We start from the raw sequence: 27,484 nt of genomic DNA, 5'->3' as shown, positions 1-27,484 counted from the left end.
CCTAAACCCACCCTCACATCAGGAGAACGTTCACTTCGATATTCAGGAAAATGGTTGTTATTTTACTTAGCGATTCGCATTTTTCCAGTTTTGGCCCAGTTTAAAGCAAATGATGAGTTAAGTTTCATTTACTGGCCACTAGCCTGCACAAAAGACTTTAATACTATGACGTTATGTGGAAACGGAGACATTATATGGGATAGAGAGTAAACGTTGAATAAGAAAAAAAACATATAAGTAATTTTAAAGTACAGTTGCAAGAAAGAGATAGGTTCTTTTAATCCTTGCCTTCATCGGCTCTAAAATGAGTAGTGTTTATCTTGATTTAAGAATAAAGGTGAGGAACAATTTACCCCTTCCAGTGATAAGCAAGCCAGAGTTTTCTTGTTTGTTTTTTAATCACGATGTCATCCCAATAATGATTCTTCATGTTTTCATGGACTTCACAGACACGTTAAACAAAAAAACTTATTCATTCAACAAGAAATATTTAATAAGCACCTAGCATGTGCTAGCTGCTGTTCTATGCAGTAGGGAAGCAGTGGTGGAAAATGTCTATAAGACATTTAATTTATCCCTTGGGCTAAAAAGTCCGAAAATATTTGATTAGCTTTACAAAGCTCTTAAAGTGTATGCCAATGACTTTACCGTTTTCTGGATAAGGTTAGAAGACCAATAGCTAAGGCATGACTGTGACCACGCATTTTAGATATGCCACTAAAGAAAAGTGTTTAATTTTGAGGATAGATTGAAGAATTTTGGTTGTTTCAATTTTATTCTTTGGAGTGTGTTTCATAAATAGTTATTAAATTCTCTTTTCTAAGGTTATATTTCTAGTTTAACTGGAGATGCTGAAACCTATGGGAGTAAAAGAGATGAACATACAATTCTTTATGTTTTGAGGTGCTTAAAATATGAATCCTAACACATTCATCTCAAACTTGAATTGCCCTAAACAATATGTGCTGTCTTATCTACTTTCGATTTACAAATTTTGCTTTGAAAGAAAATGTAATGCTGAGAACTACATTGTTTTTTTTTGCTGTTGTCATGAAGGACTAAGAAATGGCATTCGTGATATTTTGGAATTATTAATTTTAATATACTTTGCTCTGACCTAGACTAGGAGGGGTCACCTCAACGCTCACGCACTCTTTTGGTGTATGTGCTAATATATCTTCCCAGTCACTTTAATATTGAACCTGCAAGAGGAGTCATGCTTTTAAGCATCATTAAATAATGGGTATGTTTATCACTGTTTGAAGATTCCCAGAAGACTTAAGGTAGCATTGCTGCCTGCCAAGGGCTGAGCACCTTACGGGACCAATTTCCAGAGGACAAGATACCACTGTTAGTTTAAAATCATGATGTCCTATGGCCAATTAAAACATGCCAGCTATCCAGATTCATGTGCGGGGTTTGGTGTTGTCTTACTAAATCTGTTTTCAAAACTTCTAGCTTTTTCCTTGAATTCCGCATATTCTCACAGATTGCAGTCAAGCCTTTTGTTCATTTTCTTATTTTACTGGCCTATCTAATATCTGGGTCAGAGCTTTCTCTATCAGATGTTTTACTGCTCAGATGTTCTCACACCTGCACAACAGGTGGATTTCATCAGAGATTGATTCTGCAATCCTTTTCTGAATTTGTTGGTGGGTACAGTGAGAGTGTTCAAAAGAACTTGCAATCTGAAGTACTCAGGGATTGGGTAATGCACCAGCAGAACTGTGAGTATTTGGGGAGTGTGTGCTTAGCACTGATGTGGAGGTCTCCTAATTCTGAACGACAGATTCTAACATTTTAGCATCATGCATGCCTTAGAACACAATTCACGTTAGACTACCTTTTAGCTGCAGAGCTGGACTCCAGGGATCTTGGGGAAAAGTTTAAGTGCTCTAGGAAGATAATTGTTTGTCTCTAGTTAAGCACTTGCCTTTCTATAGAACGACCAAAACAAGCCCAAGAAAGAACTGGGGAACTTATGTGCTGTTTTGAGGACTGCAAAAGCAAAGGGGATTTTTTTTTTCTTTTTTCCTTTCCTTTCTTTTTCTCTTTCTTTCCTTCTTTCTTTTTCTTTCTTCCTTCCTTTCTCTCTCTTTCATCCTTTCGTTCTTTCTTTTTTTGACACGGTTTTGGAAGATATCAATAGGGACACATTTGTCGAGATAATTTGAAAGTAACTTAAAGAGAATCCACCTTTAAAAAGTCCCGTTGAAACCGCAATTCAGAATGTTTTTGTTCTCAAGAGACGAGATGACATAAGTTTTAATCTTAAAATGAATCTCAGGCAGACATTTCCTACTACGCGTACTTGATGAATGGGTGGTGTCCTAGCTTCGCTCTTTCATGCGGAGACAGAGTGTGTGCGCTGGGGTGCAGACGTGCTCTGTGTGCTGCGCAGGGGTGCAGACGTGCTTCGCCAGCAGGCGAGGAGCCGGCAGCTGGTGCCCGCCCCGTGAACCGGGCCCGACCGCGCGTGGGCCCGTCCCCAGGCCCGGGTTGCACCGGCTCTGCTCAGTCCCGTGCTGAGAAAGGCGGAACGCCTCGGCCCGCGCGCGGCCCGGAGCGGGGACACCACCCTAGCCTGCCGCTCCCCTCCCCCACCCTGAGGCACTGCCCCTCCCCCTGCGCCGCAGCGGGCTCCGGACAGCCCGAGGGAGGCGGGGCGGCCTCTTTCCGACCGCCTCTTCCGGGGTAGGCGGGGCGTGACCGGGCCCCTTCCGTATGGGCGGGGCGTGGTGGCCCCTCCCGGAGTGGGTGAGGCTGGCGAGTATCTGCGCCCGGCTCGCGGGGCGGCCATGCTGCGGACGCGCGGGGTCCCCGTGGGTTCCTCGCTGTTCCGGGCCGCGCTGGGCCTGGGGCCGGGGCCGCGGCCGCGGCAGGGGCGGGCGGCGTCGGGGGCGCGCGGGCAGGGCTGGCTGCAGCCTGCGGGCTACGACACGGGCGTCACAGTGTACAACAGCCTCACCAAGAGGAAAGACCCCTTGATCGTGAGCAGCGCGGACACCGCCTCCTGGTAGCCCCCGGGGATTGGGGGTGGGGTGGGGTGCTGCGGGCGGTAGGGAGGGAAGGGCTGTGGACCCAGCGTATTCGGAGGCGGGGCCTCTGCATGGAAAGCGGGATTGGGTTCTCAGGTGGAAGCATTTAATAAGTGATAAAAGCATGTTTAAAGTCATAGTGATTCACAGGTTCGGCTGTGCATTTAGCGATTCAAGTGTAATACAGCCCCGGCTATGCATTCCCCCAAAGTGGTTACTTTTCAAAAAAGGCATGATTATATGATGATCATAAATGAGAGTGGGGTGCCTTTTCTTGCAAATATGTTTCACATGGTGGATTTTAACTCTGTTCCTAGGTATAGCTGTGGACCAACTGTCTACGATCATGCACACCTGGGTCATGCTTGGTGAGTGTCCTGAGGTTGAATTTTCACACTTTTAGGCACCATTTATTTTGGAAAGAAAAAGCCTTTGCATGTTTTTGCCATCCCTCAAGTGGCAACTTGAGAATGCTGAATAATTACTGTATTGCAGGTATCGTGGGAAGCATACATGTCACAGTCTCGCTTGGTCCCATTTCACAGGTGAGGAAGGTCAGGGAGGCAGTGAGGAGCAGTGAAGAAGGACCTGTTTTGGAATGAGATGCTTCTTGTTGGGTAGTGAGATGAAGCCTTTCCAAGGGCCCTTGAATCAGCTGGTCAGGAGTTATTTCTGGCCCCCATCACTTATTTACTTCCCAGCTTTGGACAGGCCACTTTATTACTTTGTTTTTTAAAAAATATGTATTTATTATTCATTTATTTATTTTGGCTGCGCCGGGTCTTAGTTGCGGCACGTGAGATCTTTTTTAGTTGCAACATGCGGACTTCTTCGTTGCGGCATGCATGTGGGATCTAGTTCCCGGACCAGGGATCGAAGCCGGGCCCCCTGCATTGGGAGTGCGGAGTCTTACTCACTGGACCACCAGGGAAGTCCCCCACTTTATTACTTTGAGTCCTGGTTTCTTCATCTTTGAGGTGGGGATAATAGTATCCATCTTTTGAATCTTCACAATTTTATGAAATAACTCCCATAAAGTGCTGCTTACCCCAGTCCCTGAGGTGGAAAGTGTGGTGAAGGCTCCCCAGTTCTTGAGGATAGGTAACACGTTAGTTCTTGAGGGAGGTCACATGTTAGGAAGTGTGAGAGCAGGGGTGGACCCTGGGGCTCTGACCTCCATGTGCCCCTTGTCTCCACCTGGTAATGTGCTGCCTTCTGCATTTGTTGAAGTTGCTGCTTTTCCTCATGTTTTCTCTCGTGCATCTTTTAAACTTGTTATTGTTCAGATCCAGATTAAAAGTCACCTTTATTCAGTACGTTTTTCAAAACTTTATATATCACCCAGCAAGATCTGAACATTTTGTGTGTGTTATAACAAAGTAAATAGTCTAGGAGTCTTTTTTTCCTTCACTTTGGGCTAACTTAACTGTTAATTATAAAAAGCATATTTTGATCTCTTTTTTGAAGTATTAAATATATTGGGGGAAATATTGAAAACAGTACAGGTTATTGTATCTCCCACCCTGGAAAACCTCTCCACAAAGGCAAAAGAGAAAGAAAACAATGTTACTATCGAATAAGAATTAAACCAGAATGGGACGCACAGGCAGCTCGCTGAAAGGATTGCAGAGACAGAAGGGACTTGCAGTCTTGTGTGAGCTGAGTGGGCCCAGCTCTCTGGTTCAGGCAGGTCTGTAGCATGGATTCGGGCACAGGTTAGGCCCCTCCCATCGGGTGGTGAACATTCTTGGTAACTTCATTTCAAAGTGAAGGCTCCCAGGTCCTTGAAACTTTCCTGAGTTATGAGACTGACAGAGGCTTGTTTAGCCATTAGAAGCACTTAGGTACATTTTAAAAGGGCTGAGGAAGAAATCCTGAAAGAAAGGGGGAGTAGGGCAGAGCCTCTCCCTTATTTCCAACTAGCAGAATCAGGCCTTTCATTTGTAATTTGTATCTGTCCTTACAAATACGGAAAAGAGTACAGATCTTCAGTGTACGGCCAAGACCATGTTCATGGCTCTTAGACTGAGAAACAGAACGTCATCAACATCCCAGAAGCCTCCTGTCCGACTCCCTCGCCCAGGCCCCCCTTGAGGATACCACTCTGGGCATCTCAGCGGCGCGTCATCAGGGAGAGTCCTCAATTTGGGGTGTCCCTGCGAGGTAGAACCCTAAGTGCTACAAGATTTCTCAAGAGGTTGTAATCTTGGGGGCAGGGATGGTCAGGGATGGTCAGGCACCATCAGGCACGGTCCACTGCTCTTAAGTAAAGTTTAAAATCCCAAAGCCCAGGACCGTGTCCTTCCGCAGGTCTGTCCCTACTCACTCTCCAGGTTCCTGTCTCCACACTCTCCTCCCGGCTCGCCCTGCCAGCCTTTGTGTTAAAGAGACAGACACTTGGGCTTCCCTGGTGGTGCAGTGGTTGAGAGTCCGCCTGCCGATGTAGGGGACACGGGTTCGTGCCCCGGTCCGGGAAGATCCCACATCCCGCGGAGCGGCTGGGCCCGTGAGCCATGGCCGCTGAGCCTGTGCGTCCGGAGCCTGTGCACCGCAACGGGAGAGGCCACGACAGTGAGAGGCCCGCGTACAGCAAAAAAAAAAAAAAGAGACAGACACTTAACAGACACAGCTCTTGCTACGTGCCATTCTAAACGCTGCGCAAACCCCAGCCAGTGATATCCTCTGACCGCACCAGGTGATGGTGCTCTCATCCCCAGAGTGTAAATGGGGACAGGTCCCCTGGCTGGGAAGTGCTGAGCTGAGGGGGAGGCGGGTGTCTGCCGAGCCCAGGTTCCCCGCTAGGCGTGCGGCCTCAGCCAGGGGAGCTGGCCCTGCACGTGGGCTTTCAGGGTACCCACGGTGCTTGTGGAGGCGCGGGGGAGCAGCCCCATGCAGGTGTCAGGGACCCGCAGCCCCCAAGGGCCTCTGGGCTGCGCGTGTGATTCGACTCTTTTTTCACTCTGTTTTAGGTTCCTGTTAGCTTTTTCTCTTAAATCTCATTTCTTGTAGAGTTTTCCTGACTCGACAAAGAGGGATACACTGATGATAATTATAGTAAGAATTAGCTGGAATTCCTGCTGCACAGGCACCAAGATCATGTACAGCAGCCCTATGACATAGTGGAATTTTGCCCAGTTCATAAATAAGCAGTCTGAGGCTTCAAAGGATATTTAACCTTTTAGCTCCTTGAGAAGGAGCTTTGGAGATGCTTGTCCCTGGAATTTGGCCTCAGCTCTCTTCGGGGCGGGTGGGTGTTGGGAGTTCAAGGGATACAGTAATGAGGCTCATTTTCGCGGGAAAATGATTTTATGAGCTCAACTTTAGGCCCTGTGGATGACAGAGATGAGCATGAGATTAGCTGACCCTGAGTTTTAAGGTTGTTTTCATGGGAAACTAGTTTCTTGAGATTTTAAATGGATATTAGATTTAAACCCTTTTGCTTTCACAAGTCTGAATTACCCCTGTGCAGTCTGTCCATAAGCTGGTGTTTCTGTATTCCACAGTTGTGTGCACGTTTCTTAGGAATGATCTTATCCAGCTTTGATGGGATTGTCCCTGTCCTGATTTGTCATTATTTGCTTCTGTCTCTTGTCACGGTGAAACATTAGTTATTCTAGAACACGAACAAGGATGGTGAAAGCTCTCAGTATCTTTACCACCTCCTGAACTTGCATCACAAGTGAATTTTTTATACAGTTGAATAGATATAAACCCAACGTCTGTAAAGTTAAAAATGCTAATGTGGTGTCCTGAAATTGAGGCAGCACCTTTGTCAGTTTCTCATGCAGACCCACATGGGCCAGTCAGTAAAAGGCTTTTCCTTTTCTCAGCTGTCCTTGGAACTGTCCTTGATATCACACACTCCCACTCAACGTGCGGCATCACTAAATGTACGGCACGCTTTTGAAGGTCACAGTGTCGACTTTCGGTTTTAAAGATGCCCTAACGTTTTTTTCTTTCAGCTCATACGTTAGATTTGATATAATTCGAAGGATCCTGACCCGGGTTTTTGGGTGCAACATCATCATGGTGATGGGAATTACAGACGTGGATGATAAAATAATCAAAAGAGCCAACGAGGTAAGTGTGGATTCCCTTGATTAGTGCTTTGACTGATTAGTCTTCTAACCCCCATTTGATACTTCTTATTCGCACTTCACAAGACTCTTCAGGCCTTACTGTCCACACGTGGCCCTGCGAGGATACTGTGACAGGTTATCTTCCTGAATCGTCTCGTTCCTTGGAGGCTTCCCGGCCTGAATGCAGGCCCTTCCCTGCCCCCGCAGCCTCCAGGGTAAATACCTCACTCCCTTTTACAGAGGAAAGTCAAAAGGCCATTTTGGGCCTAGGGAAATTTAGCTCATAGGAGGTTTAATTTTCTCATTTGTTAAGTGAACAGGGTGCTTCTCTTATATCTCATTCAGCATTTAGAGGAAGTCTTGGGGGTAAATTCTAACACAGGGATTAAATAGTTATATTTTTTATTTTTAAAAATTTTATTTAGTTTTTTGGCCATGCCACGTGGCTTCTGGGATCTTAGTTCCCCGACCAGGGATTGAACCTGGGCCCTCGGCGGTGAGAACACAGAGTCCTAACCACTGGACCGCCAGGGAAGTCCCTGTAGTTCTATTTTTATTTATTATTTATTTATTTATTTTGGCTGCACTGGGTCTCAGTTGCGGCATGCAGACTCTTAGTTGCGGCACGCATGCGGGATCTAATTCCCTGACCGGGGATCGAACCTGGGCCCCCGGCATTGGGAGCACGGAGTCCTAACCATGGGACTGCCAGGGAATTCCCTATAGTTTTATATATGTGTATGTATATATACATATATATATATATATATATTTTTAAATAAATTTATTTATTATTTTATTTATTCTTGGCTGTGTTGGGTCTTCGTTGCTGCATGCAGGCTTTCTTTAGTTGCGGCGAGTGGGGGGCTACTCTTTGTTGCGGTGCGTGGGTTTCCCATTGCAGTGGCTTCTCTTGTTGCGGAGCACGGGCTCTAGACGTGCGGGCTCAGTAGTTGTGGCGCACGGGCTTAGTTGCTCCGCGGCATGTGGGATCTTCCTGGACCAGGGCTTAAACCCGTGTCCCCTGCATTGGCAGGCGGATTCTTAACCACTGTGCCACCAGGGAAACCCCCTATAGTTATATTTTTAAAAGTCTACTTTCAAAGGTTCACCTCTTCTGCTTTTTATGATTAGCAACTCTATAACAATTATGTATATCTGTAACAGTTATCTCTAACGATCTATAAAAAATTGTTAGATTATCTAATTTACAGAAAACCTACATGGAGTGCCTTACATCCTGTAATTTTAAAAATATATGAATATATATTTATATAGTGTTTTTTTAGAAAACGAGTTTATACTTTATATTGTTCGTAACCTACTTTTTTCACTTATTGCATTTTGAGTGTTTTTTCACATTAAGTATTCTTAAACATTTTTAAATAGTCTTACAACCTTCCGTCACACAGACATTGTACTTACTACCATCCTTATTTTTGGACTCTTGCATTCCTCCCATATTCTGTTATTTTCTCTCAGATTTATTTATTTATTTATTTGTTATTTATTTATTTATTTATTTGTTATTTATTTATTTATTTATTTATTTGTTATTTATTTATTTATTTATTTATTTATTTATTTGTTATTTATTTATTTATTTATTTCCCATCTTCCTATTTCCTACCGATTTGCCTTTTTAATAACTAGACAGCATTCCACCGTTGGGGGCTACTCAGAGATTCCTCTGGACCTCCCCATCCTTGACTGTTTTTATTGTTTCTAGGTGTTAAAAATCGTGCTGCAGTGAATTTCTTTTTCTCCCCCTCTGTTTTGGTTGCTTAAATATTTTTCCCAAGGTGGAATTACTAGGTCAAATGATGAGCAGTTTATCTGATACGATTTGTCACCCTTCTTGGAGTTGGACCATTTCAGAGAGAGGTTACCAGCAGCGCCGAAAATGGGTTCCAACTTTAGACGTATTTCCTCACGTCTTTGGCACAGCAGCGTTCCCCATTTTTACTTAGTCTGGATAGTTCAGTCAGTGTGTCGTGTTCCCTTACAGTGGACTCGACTTCCGTTTCCAGGACTGTCCCTGAACTTCATTGACCATCCGTGTCCAGGCTCAGGCCTGGGACAGAGGCTTTGTGTGGACAGAGGTCAGACAGACAGTTCCTGGCCTCCGGACCTTGTGTCCGGCGAGGCAGACGGACCCTCAGACGGATGCTCTGTGTGTGTCTTAGTTTATTTTGTAAGCCCAGATTGGGGGTGGGGTGCAAAGAGGATCACTGCGCCTTTCCGGAATTCAGAAATGACTTATCGGAGGAGGTTCGCCCCCGCGGGATGTTAAGCGTTAGGAAGGGACTGGCACGTGAAGAGCGAGACATTCTGGGTGGAGGGGAGAGCGTGTCCTGCGTGGAAGCCAATCCTGCAGGATCCCTGGCACGTGGGGCGGGCGGTGCCAGCTGGCGAAGCTGGGGGGGGGAGGGGCGTCCCGGCCTGGACGATGCCCTGGGAGTTGGGCTTTGTTCCGTAGACCCTGGGACCTGCCAGCACGGGACCAGCTCGGTGCAGTGGGAACGGCCCGCTCTGGGGCGGGGGGATGCGACCAGGGACAAGGGCCTCAGGAGGGCTCGGTGGGTGCCCTGCACTGGGGGAGGGTGCGTGCTTCGTGAGTGGAGAGAGAGGGAGTTTGAGGTATTGGAGGAAACCCAAACCAGTCTGAAGGTCAGCTCAGGGCTGTGTTGAAATAAAAATACGCATGCAGTCTTTGTCGTGGTTCCTGGTCCACAGCTGGAGTGATAGTGTCTTCTGTGAGCTAATGGGATGACCAGTGGCTGGGGCCTCTAGATGGCGTTGGCATGGGGGCTGGTGCCAGAAAGACCAGCCATGAGTTGAGCTGGAACTTTCACTCCCACCTGCATCCCTCCACCCCTGCCTACCTCCTGGCGGGGGAGAGGGGCTGGAGATTGCGCTGATCGCCGATGGCCAGGGATTTAATCAACCTTCCCAAGGATAGAGCCTCCATAAAACCCCCCGACGATGGGCTCTGGAGCTTCCCGGTTGCTGGACATGGAGGCGCTGGGAGGTGGCGCCCGCCTGGCCCCCCGAGGGCATGTACGCCCCCCCTGCGCAACCTCGTCCCGCGTGTCTTGTCCACGGGGCTGCTGCTGAGTTGTGTCCTTTATATAAACTGATAATGGGAAGTGGAGTGCTCTCCTGAGTTCTGTGACTTGTTTCATCAAACCCCCAAATTTCTAGTTGGTGGCCTGGGGACCCCACTGCTGCAGGTGTCTGAGTGGGGCAGTCCTGTGGGACTGAGCCCTTAACTTGCAGGGTCTATGCTGACCCCAGGAGCTGGTGTCAGAATAGGATTGACGGGGCTTCCCTGGTGGCGCGGTGGTTAAGAATCCGCCTGCCAGTGCAGGGGACACGGGTTCGAGCCCTGGTCCGGGAAGATCCCACATGCCGCGGAGCAGCTAAGCCCGTGCGCCACAACTACTGAGTCTGTGCTCTAGAGCCTGCGAGCCACAACTACTGAGACTGCGAGCCACAACTACTGAAGCCCGCGTGCCTAGAGCCTGTGCTCTGCATCAAGAGACGCCACCGTGATGAGAAGCCCGCACATCGCAAGGAAGAGTAGCCTCCGCTTGCTGCAACTAGAGAAAGCCTGTGCGCAGCAAAAAAGACCCAATGCAGCCAAAGATCAATAACAATAAAATAAAGTAAATTTATTAAAAAAACAAACAAAACGAATAGGATTGACTTTCAGCTGGAGTCAGAGGGTCGGAGAAGTGGTTGGCATTGGAAAAGACACACCACGTTTGGTACCAGAAAGGAGCCACTGCAGGGCTGGAGGTGAAGATCAGGTGGTGCTAGCGCTGGTGGTTCATCATCCCATCCCTGGTTCTCTGACGGTTTAGTTCGAGCCCTGGCCTGATTCCGTCTGCCTGGTCTCCAAATCCCCCGCCTGTGTCCGGTGTCCCTGCGGTCAGGTGTCCACCCTGGTCCACCACCGGAGCCTAGAGGCGAGGTCACGAGGTGCTGACGTGGGAGCTGCCCCTTCGTGGGGACCTGTGAGGGAGGGGGAGACGGGGGCGGGAAGGGGGCGGGCGGCTTGGGGCCGCAGGGGCGGGGCCCCAGCCCCGGCCGCCAGGCACCGTGCGCTGCTGTCGCTGTCCCTCTGCCCTGCCACCGGAGCCGTTTGCCCAGGACCGTCTGACTTCAGTTTGTGCGCAGCCACCTGCTGGGGTGGCAGCCCTAGGGTCCTAGAGTGGTTTTTGAGCGAACACGATGCAGGAAGGAGTGTCCTATCGTCCACGGTGAGGACAGACCAAGGGGAAGGCGGGGGGCAGGCGTGCGACGTCCTTCTGGAATCTGCTGGAATCCGGGCGGGAGCCGAAGAGGGTCCGGGACGCTTGGTGGGAAGGTCGGTCTCGAGACGCAGAGCAGGGTGGACGCTGGAGCCTCGCCTCGCTGGCCGGGGGTAGGACGGAAAGGATAGAAGCCTGTGACCTGGCGTGGCAGATGGGTGAGTAGCCTGCAGGAAGCCCGCGGCAGGGCCAGGCCGGCGTCTGGAGGTGCAGGCTGCTCAAGAAGGAGGGCGCCCAGGTCGGCCTTTCACCTGTCTTCACGCCCAGCCGGGACGAGAGGCTGCGCAGCCGTGTCCCCGCACTGGGCGCTTTGGGGCTGGCTGTGAGTCTTCGGAGTCGGAGGTGGAGCTGTCCAGCCGTGGCGGGGGCTTGGCGGGTGGGCGCCGGAGGGGAAAGATGGGGTGCGCGGGGGGTTAGGGGAGTGTCAGCCGCGGGGTGAAGGCCGGGCGCCTGGGGAGGGAGGGGCTGGGCGTCCGGGAGCGCAGGAGGAGTGGGGCTACAGAGGGCCCCCGCGGAGAGTCGTCGCTTGCTACTTTATAAAGAACTTGCGCTACTTAGAACGTGAGTCGGTAGGATTGGTTAAAGATCCTAAGCGTAGAGAGTGTTTTAAGTTTTGACACCTGAGCGTTTCAGTACTTATTACACAGCAGGATGCTAACCTGGCATCAAAGGGTCTCTTCTGTCCTCAAAATAGAGTCTTACTTCAAGATGATAAACCATTCATCTGACACACAGAGGTACGAAGATACCCATTTGTTTCTTAGGATCCAGCAGAGAGGCTGTTCTTTTTACTGAAGGCAAACTTTGTTGACGACGGCCACACCCTCATGCCATCTGCTCCAGCACTTGCTCTTAAAATACTTTAAATTATAATATTTCACTTTTCTGAATCACTTCCTTGACTTTAATTTTTGGCACAGTTTTATAGTTCGTCAGGGATAAAAACCACAGGAGGATTTCTGGGGTAAGGATGAAAAGAAACGAGGTATATTCGCATGGTCGCATTCTGTGTTAAGAAAAATGATGATAAACGTCTCAGCGATTCAAGCCGAGTTACTCTCCCTGTGCTTTGGAACCCTGGCCTGCGTGCCCTTCCCTCCGGGAAGAAGGCTGGACGCGCAGCTGAGGGCGAGGGCTGGACCGGCGGGGTCCCCTGCCAGGGAGAGCTCAGCTGAGGTGATCCGGCGGGGGTCTGAAATAACAGGGACCAGGACCCCGTGTCAGCAGCGCCTCCTGTAGGTTGTTCTGTGTAGAGAGCAGCGCGAGCCCCCCGTGGGGTGGGCCCAGCTGCCTAGAACTAAAATGTTAGTTTTGGAATATGATTCCCTCTCCCCCAAGCCAGCAACAGCTCGTGCCCACTTCCAGTGCACTGTCGCCTGTGAGCGCTCGCAGCCGTCCTCACCACGCGTGGAGCAGGACACGCCTGTTTGCGCAGAGGTGTCCCCGATGCGCCGTGTGTCCGTATTATCGGAGCTGGACACGCTGATCCTAGAGCTCACACGGAAGAGCAGAAAGCAAGAGTAGCCAGGACAAGGGAGGGAGTAGCCCTACCCGATGTTCAAAGTTAAAAACCTATAGAAAGTTGTTGTTTTTAATATATTCTTTCCCTTTTCCTAGCACAGCTTTACTGAGGTGGAACAGACCTGGGGGAAGCTGTACGTAGTGCACACAGCGTGTGCAGCCGGATAAACCCTCCACACCTGTGACCATCACCGGTGTCGAGATGGTGACCGTTACCACCCTTCCCCCCAGAACCCCCATCCTCCAGCCTCCCTGTGCCCTACCCCAAAGCACCCCGTCCACTTTCTGCATCTCTGGGGGCTGTAGAGATTAAACATTAATTTACCGTTACATGAAGAGACAGACGATGGAACACACTAGAAAGGCCAGAAATAGACACAGTAAATCATGGAAATTTATTTTATGATAAAGATGGCATTTCAGATCATTGGGGAACAGATGAATTACTCAGTTAAAAAGTGTTGACAGTTGGGTAACCATCTGGGGAAAAAAATAAACTAAAGTTGGATATATGCCTCACAACCAAATCTGAAGCAGATCGGGTTTCACGTAAGAGAAGTGGAACCACAAATTACTGGAATAAACCCTGGGGCACTTTTTATAGCCTCGTGTTGGGGAAGGCTTTCCTAAGTTTGTTTCCAAACCCAGAAAAGATGGAGAAATGTAAAAGATTGCTAAATATAAAAATGAAATTTTCTGCCTGCCATAAAATAGCCATAAGGTTGAAAGACTGAAAAAAATTGAAATTCACATTCCGGATAAAAGGTTGATTTCTTTAAAAAAATACTTCCTACATATCAATAAGAAAAGACCTAAAAGACCTACAACTCTGTAGAAAAAAGGTTAATTTCAGATGGTTTAGTGCAGATGGTCCCTAAACACATGAGATGTTCAAACTCCCTCAAACTATGAGAAATGCAGCTTAAAGATGCAACGAGAACGTGCCCTTTAGTATCGCGTCGATGAGGTCTAGCCATCCGCCAGCACTGTGCCCGAGCCTGCCGGGTCAGGTTCAAGCTCCTCCGGAGGCGCTGCCGGCAGCCTGCCAAGGGTGTGCGTGTGTCCTCGACCAGGGCGTCACGTGCGGGTCTGTAGCTCAGGCTGCGCACTCGCGTGGGTGTCACGGCCGGAGACGGCGAGAGCGCGGACCGGGTGGTGCGAGGTTCACGCCCGGCTGGGAGACGGGCGCGGACGCAGGCCTGCGTGGGAAGGTGGCGCTCGGCGCACCGCGTGCCCGGGTCCCGGATACCGTGTGGCGTCAGCCGAGGAGACCAGGCGCAGGCGCGTGTGGGGCTTTTGAGAGGAGGTCCAAGCATGCAGCTGACCACACTTGTGCTCCTGGGACGACTCTGCCGGTGTTTGCCTTGTGGGAGGGGGGCCGGGCTTGGGTACATTGACGTTGCTCGTGTTCTCCAAGAGAGAATTACCGTGCAGGAGACAAATCAGGTAAATACTGATCAATTAGATGCTGATCTTTGGGTCCCGCATTGCGTTTTATTTGAAACTTCTCAAACGTCACAATGACACCGAGGTTTTCGGCGTTATTGTTCGGGTGGCCTTTTGTCCTCTGGATAGATGCACGGTAGCAGATTTCTTGTTTAGGAGGTCTGCTCTGCCACAAGGCCACGCTCAGGAGAAGGCCCAGTGGGTCTGGGTGCCCTGTCTGCGCGGGAGTGATAGGAACAAGGGTCTTGTGTCCGCAGAGCTGTCTCACCCGCGTGCACGGGAATCCCCGGAGCCATCTAAGGGGTGACTCGGTGGGACTCTCCACCTTGCAAAGAAAGCCGAGGCAGAGAGGTTTGTTTTCTTGCCCCAGACCACGCAGCGAAAAAGACGCTTTGTTCACCAGGTTTATTTCTTCAGTAAACCTTCCTGGCCTCGGTTTCCAGGACGATTCCTTTTTCGGGCCCTGGGCTGGGACGAAGGTGGCCTCAGGGTGATGGGGCTCGGGGTGGCCTTCCACTTGAGGAAATTTCCTTGTCCTCCGGAGGGTCTACACCCTGACGCTGGTTCACGGGGTGGGGTGAGGGGAGCAGACGCAGGTGCTGGCGGAGCTGAGAGCTCACAGTCGTGGACCCGCATAGGGTTTCAGGACGTCAGCATAGGGTTTCAGGACGTCAGGGTCGGGCTCTGTGCTGGGAGTGTTTTTCTGCTGAAAAGTAAGAAGCGCTCTAGGGAGGATTGTCGTGTGTGCCGGCCCCCTCGCCGCCTGAATCCAGAGCCCCTGCGTTCAGAATGCAGCGTACTTCTCTGGGGGTTCTGCTTGCCCCCAGACGCCCAGCCCTGGCCCCTCCAGATTGAACACCCGCCACAGCCCCCATTGACGGGGGCTGCATTGCTTTCAGATGTTTCTGAGACATTTCCTCATCCAGGTACTCGTGACTTGTTTTCTCTTGCCCCCTGAGAGGTAAAGGGGTAAAAGTCGGGAGCCCAAGTGGTTGTGTGTGGGACGGGGTGAGCTGGCTTGCCCTGGTCCTAGAGGAGCAGAGGCTACTTGGTAGGTCTTTGGGTTTTGTTTTGAATTATATAACGGAAATCATGACACTGTTTATTCCTTTTTCTCTCTGACCAGAAAGCAGGTCAGTAAGCCTTTTTGACCAGCTAAGGGGCCAGGACGGTTAAATGCCCCTTTGTGAGCAGGACTGCGTGGAGGCCGTGCCGTGCGGCCCGGGAGGAGTGGCCGTGCCTCTGGGGTTGCGTCGTGAGCCCCCCAGACTCTCATGCTCTCCTCGTCTTCTTACAGATGAACGTGTCTCCCGCTTCCCTGGCCAATCTATATGAAGAAGACTTTAAACAAGACATGGCGGCCTTGAAGGTAGGTGTGTGATGAGCAGCGTGGACGGTGGACTCTGGGGCTGACCCCCTCCGCGTGGAGCTGGGGAAACCGCGTCCCTCCTCTGTTTTCTTACAGGTTCTCCCACCCACCGTGTACCTGAGGGTGACTGAAAACATTCCTCAGATAATAGCTTTTATCGAGAGAATAATTGCTAACGGGCACGCCTACTCTACCCCGAAAGGTAGCGGTTCTGTTATTAGCCTGATCGCTGGGTGAGACCCTGTAGGATTTGGACGGGCGGGCTGCATATTTGGTGGCTCGGATGGGCCGAACGTCTTACTGTCTTTCTTGGTAGGATTCTTACGGCAAAAATATTGTGAGATTTTCTACGATTGTGTCTCTTTGTGAAACTGCTGAATCAGTTCTCTTTCAAAATACCTTGCACTGTCAGAGGCGAGGTGGGCATCCGAGAGTCGATCTTGACGAGGCAAACGTGGCCAGGTGCTAACGGCCATGGGGTCCGGGTGGGAGTACAGTCTTCACTGGAGCCTTTTTTCAACTTTGTTTATAAGTTTTCACAACACAGCTGGGGACAGTGGCGGTCGCTCTGAAGACCCACTCCCTTGTTGAGGACTCTTCCCCCTCTCTGCGTAGGGGAGGGTTGTTTTCGATGGGCCAGTGGCAGAAACGGCAGATCTCCCGACACCGCCACTCGCACCTGTGCATAAAGGGCCTCGCCCTATGTCACCCCCCAGGCGCTGGACCGAGCCCTCCCACATCCCGTGGCCTCTGCACGGGGCTGTGTCCCTTCTTCCGTCTAAGACACACCCACAGTGTTCCCTCCACGAAGCTGAAGACACTGACTGGGTCCCTTGTACAGAACAGCCCGTCTTCGGGTGCTTTGCCTGATCCTCTTGGAGACAAAACCTGAATATAGCAAATACGTGAAGGGAGAACGGCAAGTCCTCGTGTGCACAGGCTGCACGCGGTTCCAGGCAGGGTCCCCGCGCCTCTCGGGCAGGACCACAAAGGAAAGGTGCTCCCTGTGCAGTCATCCCCGTAAACCACATCTAGGGTCACACCTCTTCCTTTGTCCTTTACTGTCTACGAGCATGGCGGCACCTGCAGAGCCGCGACCCGGGCTGCGCACTCTGGGCATTATTCACAAGGTCAGAGGCTTTTCTGGTCCAAGAACCGACAAGTTGTGCAAATAAGGCAGCACGGGATGGGCTGCCCAGTGGGACGGTGCCGATATCAGAGCTGAGGAAGTTCACCGTCAGCCCCGGGGGTGGAAGAAGCTTCCTGGGAGAGAGGAGGCTTGGGCCAGGACTTTGGGGATGGGCAGGATTTGGAAGGCGCGGCTGGGGAGAAGGGGGTGCAGCTGAAGAAAGGCAGGATCCCAGAGGCAGCCAAACGCCAGGGTGCAGCCTTGCCCTGGGGCCCCAGACAAAAGCAGCAGCTCCTAAACCAGTTAAACTGGACCCAGAGGAAGGGCCAGACAAAGCACCCCAAGACGGGCATCCTGTACGACAGGGGACCTGGTCGGCGTCTTCAGCTGTGGAGGGAACACAGTGGGTGTGTCTTAGAAGAGGGGACACAGCCCTGCGCAGAGGCCATGGGATGCGGGAGGGCTCGGTGCAGCCTGGGGCTGGTGATGACGCTGGGGTTACGCAGGGTGAGGCTCTTTATGCACAGCTACACGTCTGCTCCAGAAGATACCGGAGGGGGAGGAGTGACCAGACCTGAGACCTGGGGCCTGAGGCACCAGGGGTTCACCCAGGCGCGGCACAGGATAAATGCTGCGTGTCGTCCTGTTCGGTTTTGGTTTTTTAATTTATTTATTTTTATTTTTGGCTGCGTTGGGTCTTCGTTCCAGTGCACGGGCTTCTCATCGCGGTGGCTTCTCTTGTTGCGGAGCACGGGCTCTAGGCGCACGGGCTTCAGTAGTTGTGGCTCGTGGGCTCAGTAGTTGTGGCACATGGGTTCAGTAGTTGTGGCTTGAGGGCTCTAGAGCGCAGGCTCAGTAGTTGTGGCACACGGGCTTAGTTGCTCCGCGGCATGTGGGATCTTCCCGGACCAGGGCTCGAACCCGTGTCCCCTGCATTGGCAGGCGGACTCTTAACCGCTGCGCCGCCAGGGAAGCCCTGGTTGTACATTTTTAATAATGGTGACACAAACATAATTCATTTAAAATAAATGTATTAACTTGAACTCCAGTAATTTGGACTTTGTGGCAGTTCCACAAAAGCTTGACTCTAATGTGAGCTTTGAACTATTTGTGAAGAAAAAATTTGTTCAGCAAATGGGTGAAGTAAGCCCAGGTTCGGGAAAATGTGTCCTCTATCAAGGGAGCAGTTTCTCCCTCTGTCAAAGCATTTTCAAAGTGCTGTCCGCGTTCTGACTTAGTAGAAAGCAGTTCCCACAGTATTTGTTTCACTGCTGTACCCCGGCGCGTAGGTTGGGCTCAGTAATAAACTGCGTGCGGAGGAAGGACCCCGTGGGGGACTGGCAGAGCCCAGTCATTGGGGGCCGTTTCCCCTCTGTTCTGCCGATTGCCCCCCTGCGGCGCTGGCGCCTGCCCTGTCCCCGCCAGCCGGGCTGGAGAGTGACCGGGAACATGAACCTCTGACAGTCCAAGCTCCGTGGATCTTGTGTTGGTCTTGGCCGCTCCGTGACGCAGGCGGGATCTTAGTTCCCCGACCAGGGATCGAACCTGGGCCCCCTGCGGTGGAAGTGCAGAGTCTTAACCACTGGACGGCCAGGGAAGTCCCATAAAGGCTTCCTGGATCTTAAAGCAACCTGTCTTCAAGGCCACTGTCCCTAAGAAGGATAGTGCAGATACAGATTAGTAACTGTGTCAGTACAAAGAATGTGAAGATTAAAAACCAGAAGTTTGCAAAGGTTAAAAATCGCACCCGACCTTGGGCCCTCGCGCTGATCGCGGCGTGCAGGTGGCCGGTCAGGAGTGCGACCCAGTGGCCGCGGCGTCGGCCTTACTGAGCGCCGGCTCCTTCGGGGCAGGACTCTTCCCACCAGGGCTGCGGCTCTGCCACCGCCTTCCCTGCTCTGCCTCTTCCTGAGTGGGGACGAGCAGGGCTCCCGGGCTCTGCAGGGTCCCCGTGGGAGGGTCGTCTGGCACCCGCAGCACGTGTGCACCTTGGTGAAAGGACCCCACGGCGCGGGGATGCTTTCGCGTGAGGTGCCTGTTCTGAGCGGCAGGGTGGTCTTAGGGTATCCGGGCTAAAAACGGCTTGCTTTATCGATGGGTCTGTAACCCAGGGCCCAGAGCTGAAGGCAGGCCCGTGATAAACTCACTTCCCTTTTTTCTTGTTAGAAAGAACTGGCTCAACATTTTACAGAGAACTTACATTTGTGTTTTCCCTTTCACAACCGGACGTTCATGATGTGTGCAAACGCATGTTTTGTTTTTTTTTTTTGCGGTACGCGGGCCTCTCACTGTTGTGGCCTCTCCCGTTGCGGAGCACAGGCTCTGGACGCGCAGGCTCAGCGGCCATGGCTCACGGGCCCAGCCGCTCCACGGCATGTGGGACCAGGGCACGAACCCGCATCGGCAGGTGGACCCTCAGCCACTGCGCCACCAGGGAATCCCCAGCAAACGCATGTTTTTACGATACAGTGTTGTTGTTAATTCTGGTTTAAACATACGGTGAAAGGCGCCACCTGAAGGCTGGTGCCGTATCCTGGGTTCAGGGTCTAATTGTCATTAGCTGTGAGGCGTGTGTAGATGCGGGTGCTGACGACAGAAACGAGCTTCACGGTCACCTTTATGAAACAGGCAATGTCTACTTCGACCTGCAGTCAAGAGGAGACAGATACGGCAAGCTGGTCGGCGTGGCCCCTGCCCCCGTGGGAGAGACAGGTGGGTCCAGCCTCTCCGTCCCGTGGGGTTCTGGGGACAAAGCCCAGACCCTCCCCTGCTCTCTCAGACGTGGTGATGTTGCCGGATGTCGATCACACCCGAGTTTTGGATTTAGTTGGGATTTTTGGAATAGAGAGACCACGCAGAGTAGGAAGTTGCTGCAGCACGTGACACGCGGCCTCCCGTTCCTCCCTGGGGCGCTCTGCACGTGCACGTGCCGTCTGTGCTGTCACGTCTTAACGCTCTTGTCCAACTGGCTGCTGTCACGTGTTAAATCCCCGTAGGTATTTTATCATACGTAAATTCCCACATAAACTTCCCCGTGATTCTGCCGCTTTTCATGTGCTTTAAAGGCGACTCCAGTCTACCTCTTGAACACTTCTAGTTAAGTTCCCATACGTATTTTAGCATGTATGACATTCCCACTGTATTCGAATCTATTCCTATGCCCTCTTCTGCAAAGTCATTTTTGTGGAGAAGAAATAATAAGTATATAGAACTACATGAAAAATAACTGGGAGATTGGGATTGACGTAAACATAATTTTAAAGGATACTCTTGAGATTTCACAAAACCAAACAAAAAATGAGCAAAAACCCAAAAGACACGTTGTCTGAGTCGCCTCTGCTTTTAGGCGCAACCCTCCTGCCCTATGACCCGTGTCGTTTCAGTCTGATTACAGCGGGTGCGTGGAGTTGACTCCCCAGAAGAGTTCTTCTAACTTGTGCGCAGTCGCTGTTACCCTGCTTCCGTCCTGGACCATCCACGCCTGCGAGGTGTGGCCCTGGCCTTAGGGAAGCAGAGGAGGAACTTCTGACACCTACACATTCTAGCATCAGCAACACTTTTAAAAAAAAACAGACTTTGTTTTTTCGAGCAGTTTTAGGTTCACAGCAGAATTGCGTGGCAGGTCCAGAGAGTTCCGTATGCCCGCTGCCCCGCTGTACACAGCCCCCTCGTCATCAGCATCCCCACCAGAGTGGGACGTGTTAGAACTGGGGGACCTGCACTGACACGCCAGCCTCACCCCGAGTCCATAGTCTACATCAGGGTCACTCTTGGTGTCTCTCTGGGTTTAGACGGATGTGTAATGACAGGTATCCGTCATTATAGTATCACGCAGAGAGTTTCTCAGCCCTAAAGATCCTCTGTGCTCTGCCTGTTCATCCCCTTCCCACCCCAGCCTCTGTCAGCCACTGATGTCTTTACTGTCCCCATTGTTTTGCCTTTTCCAGAATGCCATAGAGTGGGAATCATACAGTCTAGCCTTTTCAGACTGGCTTCTTTCATTTAGTAATACACATGTAAGATTCCCCCTTTTTTTTGTTTTTTTTAAAGATTTTTTTTTTTGATGTGGACCACTTTTAAACTCTTTAATGAATTTGTTACAATATTGCTTCTGTTTTATGTTTTGTTTTTTTGGCTGCGAGGCAGGTGGGATCTTAGCTCCCCAACCAGGGATCGAACCTGCACCCCCTGCACTGGAAGGCGAAGTCTTAACCACTGGACCGCCAGGGAAGTCCCCCTCCATGTTTTTTCGTGGCTCGAAAGCTCACTTCTTATCAGCCTTGAATAACACTCCATTGTCTGGATGGACCACTGTTCGTTTATCCATCACCTACTGAAGGGCATCTTGGTGGCCTCCCCGTTTTGGAACAGAAAGAGAGCCCCGTACCGGCTTGTCCTAGAACCCTGAACCCCCCTCTTCTGAATTTTCTTGCTTTCTGAATGTGATTGATACAGATACTCTGGTATTTTCCTTTTTGCTCTGATTATCATCTCTTTGAAAACAGTTACTCTGAAACTCAGCTACTGACAGAGACGGACTGAGGGAGCATGAGAGCACGTGTAGAGTAGGCCCCTCAGCAGCATCACTGCACGTACTTGAAGCCCCGCACGCAGTACTCAGATGACTGAAACGGGCCACGCTGCTGGGGGACCGCGTGCTTCTCTCGTGTTATAGATAAAAGTACCTGGTAGCTGTCTAGCTTTCACGTGGCAAAGAGAAAAGCACGTGCACGAGAAACGTGAGGTTACTCCTCAGAGGAACGGAGTCGGGGACGTGCGTCCTGCCTGTTTGGGGGCGACTGTGTTGGTTCGTTCTGGATTCCCTCCCGCTGATTAACCGTCTGTCACTGGCAGATCACTCTGACAAGCGGCATGCCAGCGACTTTGCCCTGTGGAAGGCGGCGAAGCCCCGGGAGCCGTCCTGGGCCTCGCCCTGGGGAGACGGGAGGCCTGGCTGGCATATCGAGTGTTCCACCATCGCCAGGTAAGGTTTTCCCAGAGTCGTCTGTGCTGTGATGTACACGCTCGGCCAGCAGAGGGTGCAGGTGGGGCAGGCTTGGTCCTAGTGCCGGCAACGCAGGTGGTTTGGAAAGGAAGCTTAGCGCCTGGGTGGGACCGGCCGTGGGAAGGGAAACAGCAAAACCAGAACACGTTTATCTCCCCAACATCAGCGCTTGTTCTCTTTAGTAGAAGAGCCCGCTCTGCAGTTAGTTCTTGAGTGCCAGTCACACGCAGGCCAGCTCCGGGGGTGGCAGCATCTCTTCCGCGGTAGGTTCAGGAAGGCCGCCAGGGACCTGGGCCAGGGGCTGGACCCCCATCCTCGGCCCCAGAGCTGGTCCTGGACCAGGCGCCTCGAGCGTGACCCCCAGCGTCCCCTTCCGTCTGCCCTTTCTGCCGGCTCTGTCTCGGGTGGCACCATGCCCGGGACGTTTCTGTCTTGGGAACCCCTGTAAACACAGCGCTTCTCTGGTCCCCATTCTCCTCCAGGGACCCTCTTTTTTGTCTCTTCTCTCACTGTCCACGCATCCCCGCTGTTGTCTGAAGGGCGTCCCCACCCACTCTGGTCTCCAGAGGTCACGGTGACCGTCAGCCCGGTCTGTGACGGGCCGCTGACACCCCTGCTCGCTCCCTGGCTTCTGTGGAACAACGTTCTTCTGGTTTTGTCGTCTCTGCTGGGGCCTCATCCACCTTCCTTTTGTGGACCGTCCCTCCGGCATCTGCGCTCCCTTGCCTCTGCCTGTGTGTGTTTGTGTGTGCATGTGTCTGCAGTTGTGTGTGCGTGTGTCTGCGTGTGTGCTCGCGGGTACTGAAGGCCGCATCCCGGCTGGGCTCTCCACTTCCAGCCTGTCCCAGGGGTTCCCACCATGGTTCCCTGAGCCCTGCACGTTAACTCATGGATTTTGATACATTTGATGTGTTGCAGATATTTATTATAATCAGTTTTTTAAAAATTATTTATTTTTGGCTGCATTGGGCCTTTCTTGCTGCATGTGGGCTTTCTCTAGTTGCAGCGAGTGGGGGCTACTCATTGCGGTGGCTTCTCTTGTTGCGGAAGACGGGCTCTAGAGCGCAGGCTCAGTAGTTGCGGCACACGGGCTTAGTTGCTCTGCGGCATGTGGGATCTTCCCGGACCAGGGCTCAAACCGTGTCCCCTGCATTGGCAGGCGGATTCTTAACCACTGGGAAGCCCCTGTAATCAGTTTTTAAAATTAGAAACAAAGTATGATTAAGGTGAACATTTCAAACTACTGGCCGCACCCCAGATTTTAAGGTCAGCAAACCCAGTTGCCCTCCTGTCGGCTGCTGCACGTAGCAGCTTCCTGGCGGGGCGTGAACGTTAGCTAAGAGCAGGCTGCCCTGTGCCTCGACCTCACGCGCGTTTCGTCTCTGGTGTAGGCTCACCCCACCCTACGGGGGGAAGCCTCCCCCTCCGCCACCTGCCTGTGCCAGCATGTCCATCCCAGCGAAGACCTAGAAGGGGTCCTACCTCCCCGCCCCTCGCCGCGTGCTCCTCCCCTGCTGCCCTCGTCTGTGCTGGTGTCTGTATGAGACTTACTAGGAAACACATCTGAAACTCCTGAGATGTCACACCCTGTTGTTAGTATGAAACAGGGTCCAACTTTTCGTTAAAAAACAATCAACTAGGGACTTCCCTGGTGGCGCAGTGGTTGAGAGTCTGCCTGCTGATGCAGGGGACACGGGTTCGTGCCCCGGTCTGGGAAGATCCCACATGCAGCGGAGCGGCTGGGCCCGTGAGCCATGGCCGCTGAGCCTGCGCGTCTGGAGCCTGTGCTCCGCAACGGGAGAGGCCACGGCAGTGAGAGGCCCGCATACTGCAAAAAAACAAAAAACCCAAAACAAAAAAAACCCCCAGTCAACTAGGGACTTCCCTGTTGTTCCAGTGGGTAAGACTTCACGCTCCCAATGCAGGGGGCACGGGTTCCATCCCTGGTCGGGGAGCTAGATCCCACATGCATGCCGCAACTAAGAAGTCGGCATGCCACAACCAAGAGTTCACGTGCTGCGACTAAGAGTTCACGTGTCGCAACTAAGAGTCAGAATGCTGCAACTAAGAAGTTGGTACGCCGCAACTAAGATCCAGCATAGCCAAAGTAAATAAATAAATATTAAAAACAAACAGACATGTCCAGCTCTCAGCCCTACTGTAAACACTTAAAAGTATTTACAGATACTTGTTGATTTAACAGCAGTGTGGGATATACATTGTGTTGTAAAAAGATCTTTATCGGGACTTCCCTGGTGGCACAGTGGTTAAGGATCTGCCTGCCAATGCAGGGGACATGGGTTCAAACCCTGGTCCGGGAAGATCCCACATGCCGCAGAGCAACTAAGCCCGTGCACCACAACTACTGAGCCTGCGCTCTAGAGCCTGTGAGCCACGACTACTGAGCCCTCGTGCCACAACTACTAAAGCCCGCACACCTAGAGTCCGTGCTCTGCAACAAGAGAAACCACCGCAATGAGAAGCATGCCCACAGCAACAAAGAGCAGCCCCCGCTCTTCGCAACTAGAGAAAGCCCACGCGCGGCAACGCAGCCAGAAATAAATGAATAAATTAATTTATTAAAAAAAAAGATCTTCATCTTTTAGATTCAAATAATTTCTCTAAAGCAGGAAGCATTTAGTAAATTTCAAATGTAATGTTACCATTAAATGTTTTATTTTTGTTGAAATCTAAATAATGAAAATGGACTTCTATTCCTTTTCAGCTTTCTCTTATTTTAAAATAGGTGTGACATACAGACAAGACTAGAGACTAATCTAACGAACACTGCAGACCCACAGTTTAGCTGTTAAGTCTTAACTTCGTCATATTTGCTTCAGATCTTTGTAAAAATGGGTCACTCGTTACAAATGCGAGTGTGGCCCCTCGTACGCTCCTCCCCAGTCCTGGTCCCTCCCACCTCACGCTCGCCCTGTAGCGTTTGAATTTCGAGGACTCGTATTAGAGATTCTCTAGAAACCACTGTCAAGGATGTGCGGTCCTGGACGACCTGCTCGTCCACTCAGCTCAGGTGTGACCAGTGCATGCGTGGTTTTTCCAGAGCTGGGCCAGTGGGAGGAGAGTCAGCCTTCAGCAGGAAGGACCTCAGTGAGGCTGTGGCATCTTTGAAAACATCTGTTTGTAACCATTTTCAGAAAAACTCACTGGTGTCTGCACCCCCGGGGGGCCGACGGCCTCCAGAGCTCCACAGCCGCCTGCCTTGCGCCCCCTTTCCGTTGTGCAAGCTTTTGCATTTTTCACTGATCCCTGCATTTTTCACGTCCTCTGAAGCAGCTGCTGGTCAGCCTGGACCACTGGTGCTGGTACCGGTTGCTTTGCAGGTGCTCTGGTGACAGAGCTGCACACACTGAGTGTCCCCGGCAGGCCTGAGAGGTGCAGCGTGCAGTTCTGTGGACCGAGCAGCCTTATAGCTGAAATGCCGCCAGCTGAAATGTGTCACTTTGAATTCTGTTACTTTGTTATTCATGTACGGCTGCTGAATGGCTCATTTTTCAAAAGCCAAATTAAAAATCTCTTGATTTTATAGTTCTTTTTTTGTTATAGTTGAACACCCACTAAGGTCTGCCTACTGAAAGTAAGAAAAAGTAATTTTGAAGTTTTTAAAAACCACATATTGTATCCAGAGCAAAGAAAATGAAGTCTCTTTCCCAGGCGGAAAAGCTATGAATTAGAGATTTTATGAAGTAAAAACAAATGTCGGGTTCCGTTTGCATCAGCTGAATTATCATGCATTCGGAATTGGGCTCCGTTCGGTGTGTGCGTGGCCCAGGGCTGGAAGGAGTAAATACGGGATGTGGTTTGGAGACCGTGTCATTGGATTGAGTTAACTCCCTGCTCTGCCCTGTGTCTTGCAGTTTGGTGTTTGGAAGTCGGCTGGACATCCACTCGGGTGGCATAGATTTAGCGTTTCCTCACCACGAGAACGAAATCGCACAGTGCGAGGTCTTTCACCAGTGCCAGCAGTGGGGGAATTATTTCCTACATTCTGGTGAGCGAGGACTTCAGATTAATTTGTTCCATTTCAATTCTCTCGACTCTGTTCGTGAAATAGCTACATTTGGAAACACCTGCATCAGCTAATAGGTCAGGAAACAGAGTTGTCCCTTAAATGGCCTTTGACTTGTTGGTTGGACGTGAACTTCCTTGGATCGGAATACCGAATGTGCCTTTTGGAACTGGAATGTGAGCTGACGAGAGTTCGGCAAATGTTACGCAGCGCGGTTCTGCAGAAGTCTGTCTGAAAGGAAACTATGAAGAGGGAATTTCAAATAGCATGATGTCGTAATGATTATGAATACGCCATTCTTGAGCTGTGACACTGTCACCGTCAATACCTGTCATTCTCTGAAAGCACTGCCTTCCGTTTCACTGTTCAAAAAACCTCGTGATTAACAGCAGCCGTCTGCTCTCAGAAGTGGATACGAAGTTGTGAGACCAGCGGCGTCTTGAGCGAAGCAATTTTGGCATTTCCTGGGATGCATGGGGAGATTCACGTGTCCAAGATTGTGATAAAGGTCGCGGAGCCACCGTGAACTGGTTTTGTTACCTTTCTGGAGTGGGCAGTGGTGTTTGAGGGGAAGAAAGAGAAAAGGCTTTGGTAGTGATGGGGTTGGGAGATGCAAACGGTCAACATCTAAAGCTCAGGAAACCAACAAGAACCATTTCTTTAAGTCCTTAGTTTGAGGAAACCAGGTTTTGCCAGCGAGGTGGTATTGAACGCAGACACACTCCAGTTCTGTAATGTGCAGTAGCTGCTTCAAGTCTGCGGCGAGGGTCCACGTGGGTGACAGTGGCCAGCGGGGCTGCCTTCCGCGCAGGCCCGCCCTGCAGCGCCTCTGCCACCCCGTGTGCCCCGCCCGGAGCCCGCGGGCCAGCCTCGCGGCTCTCTGTGCGACCCCGCATCTCGGTGCTGCCCTGAGGTCGTCTGAAAGGGACGGGCTGAGTTGCCGTTCCCAGCGCGGGGGCCCGAGGTCCGGTTTCCACCTCGTGTCCCTGCTTGGCGCCCGACAGGAGCCAGAACCCGCGTCCTTTGTGCCGGGCCAGGAGCTCGATGGCCCCGGCTCCGTTCCTCCAGCACTTCGGCAGGGACCCCGGACCCGTTTCCGGTCGGGACTCACGCCTCTTCTCAGAAACCGCGTGGAGCCAGGTCTCCCCCTTCAGCGGGAGGACTTGTGAGAGCAGAATGCTCCGAGCCCGTCCGGGGAGGGAATCACAGGTCCCAGGGATGGAGGTGTTCCCGTGCCCGGTCGCAGGCTCGGGGACAGGTGATCCCGTGTTACCCGTCGGGACGCGAGGGCTGGTCCCCACAGGCCCTTCGTCGGTGGCGCTCGTGAGGAGTTGGGGTTCGCCGTCAGCACCGGTGCCCCTCGGTGACTGGGTCTGCCATCAGACGGGACCCACGATAGTGCCAGTGCTCACGGGGCTCTGTGTCTGCACACGGCAGGTCCTGCTGCTTTGGATGAGGCGTGGGGAAGGGTTTTGCTGTTAAGACCCACGATCTGTTAGGACGTTGGAATCTTCTTTGTCCCACTTTCACCCGGTCCCGGAGGAACAGCTGTGT

General features: G+C 51.5%; 1 protein-coding gene across 2 annotated transcripts in view; it reads left to right on the top strand.

The window, feature by feature from the left end:
* Positions 1–27,484, top strand: part of CARS2 (cysteinyl-tRNA synthetase 2, mitochondrial) — a gene marked incomplete at its 5' end in the record, with an annotated part of 38,887 nt that overhangs the window by 269 nt on the left and 11,134 nt on the right. Inside the window, 8 exons of one of the 2 annotated variants that reach the window (XM_082859372.1) lie at positions 2,799–3,016; positions 3,356–3,406; positions 7,001–7,118; positions 15,698–15,769; positions 15,866–15,971; positions 19,527–19,610; positions 21,753–21,882; positions 25,779–25,912. In XM_082859372.1, coding sequence (XP_082715498.1) covers positions 2,799–3,016; positions 3,356–3,406; positions 7,001–7,118; positions 15,698–15,769; positions 15,866–15,971; positions 19,527–19,610; positions 21,753–21,882; positions 25,779–25,912 — 913 coding nt within the window. Of the gene's footprint in view, positions 1–2,798; positions 3,017–3,355; positions 3,407–7,000; positions 7,119–15,697; positions 15,770–15,865; positions 15,972–19,526; positions 19,611–21,752; positions 21,883–25,778; positions 25,913–27,484 lie in introns of those variants that run through there. The other variant, XM_082859373.1, reaches the window with a different exon arrangement.

Source organism: Leucopleurus acutus (assembly GCF_964270905.1).
Source record: "Leucopleurus acutus genome assembly, chromosome: 18".
Classification (NCBI taxonomy): domain Eukaryota; kingdom Metazoa; phylum Chordata; class Mammalia; order Artiodactyla; family Delphinidae; genus Leucopleurus; species Leucopleurus acutus.
The sequence above is the reverse complement of the archived record's forward strand: the minus strand, read 5'-3'. Positions and strand labels throughout refer to the sequence as shown.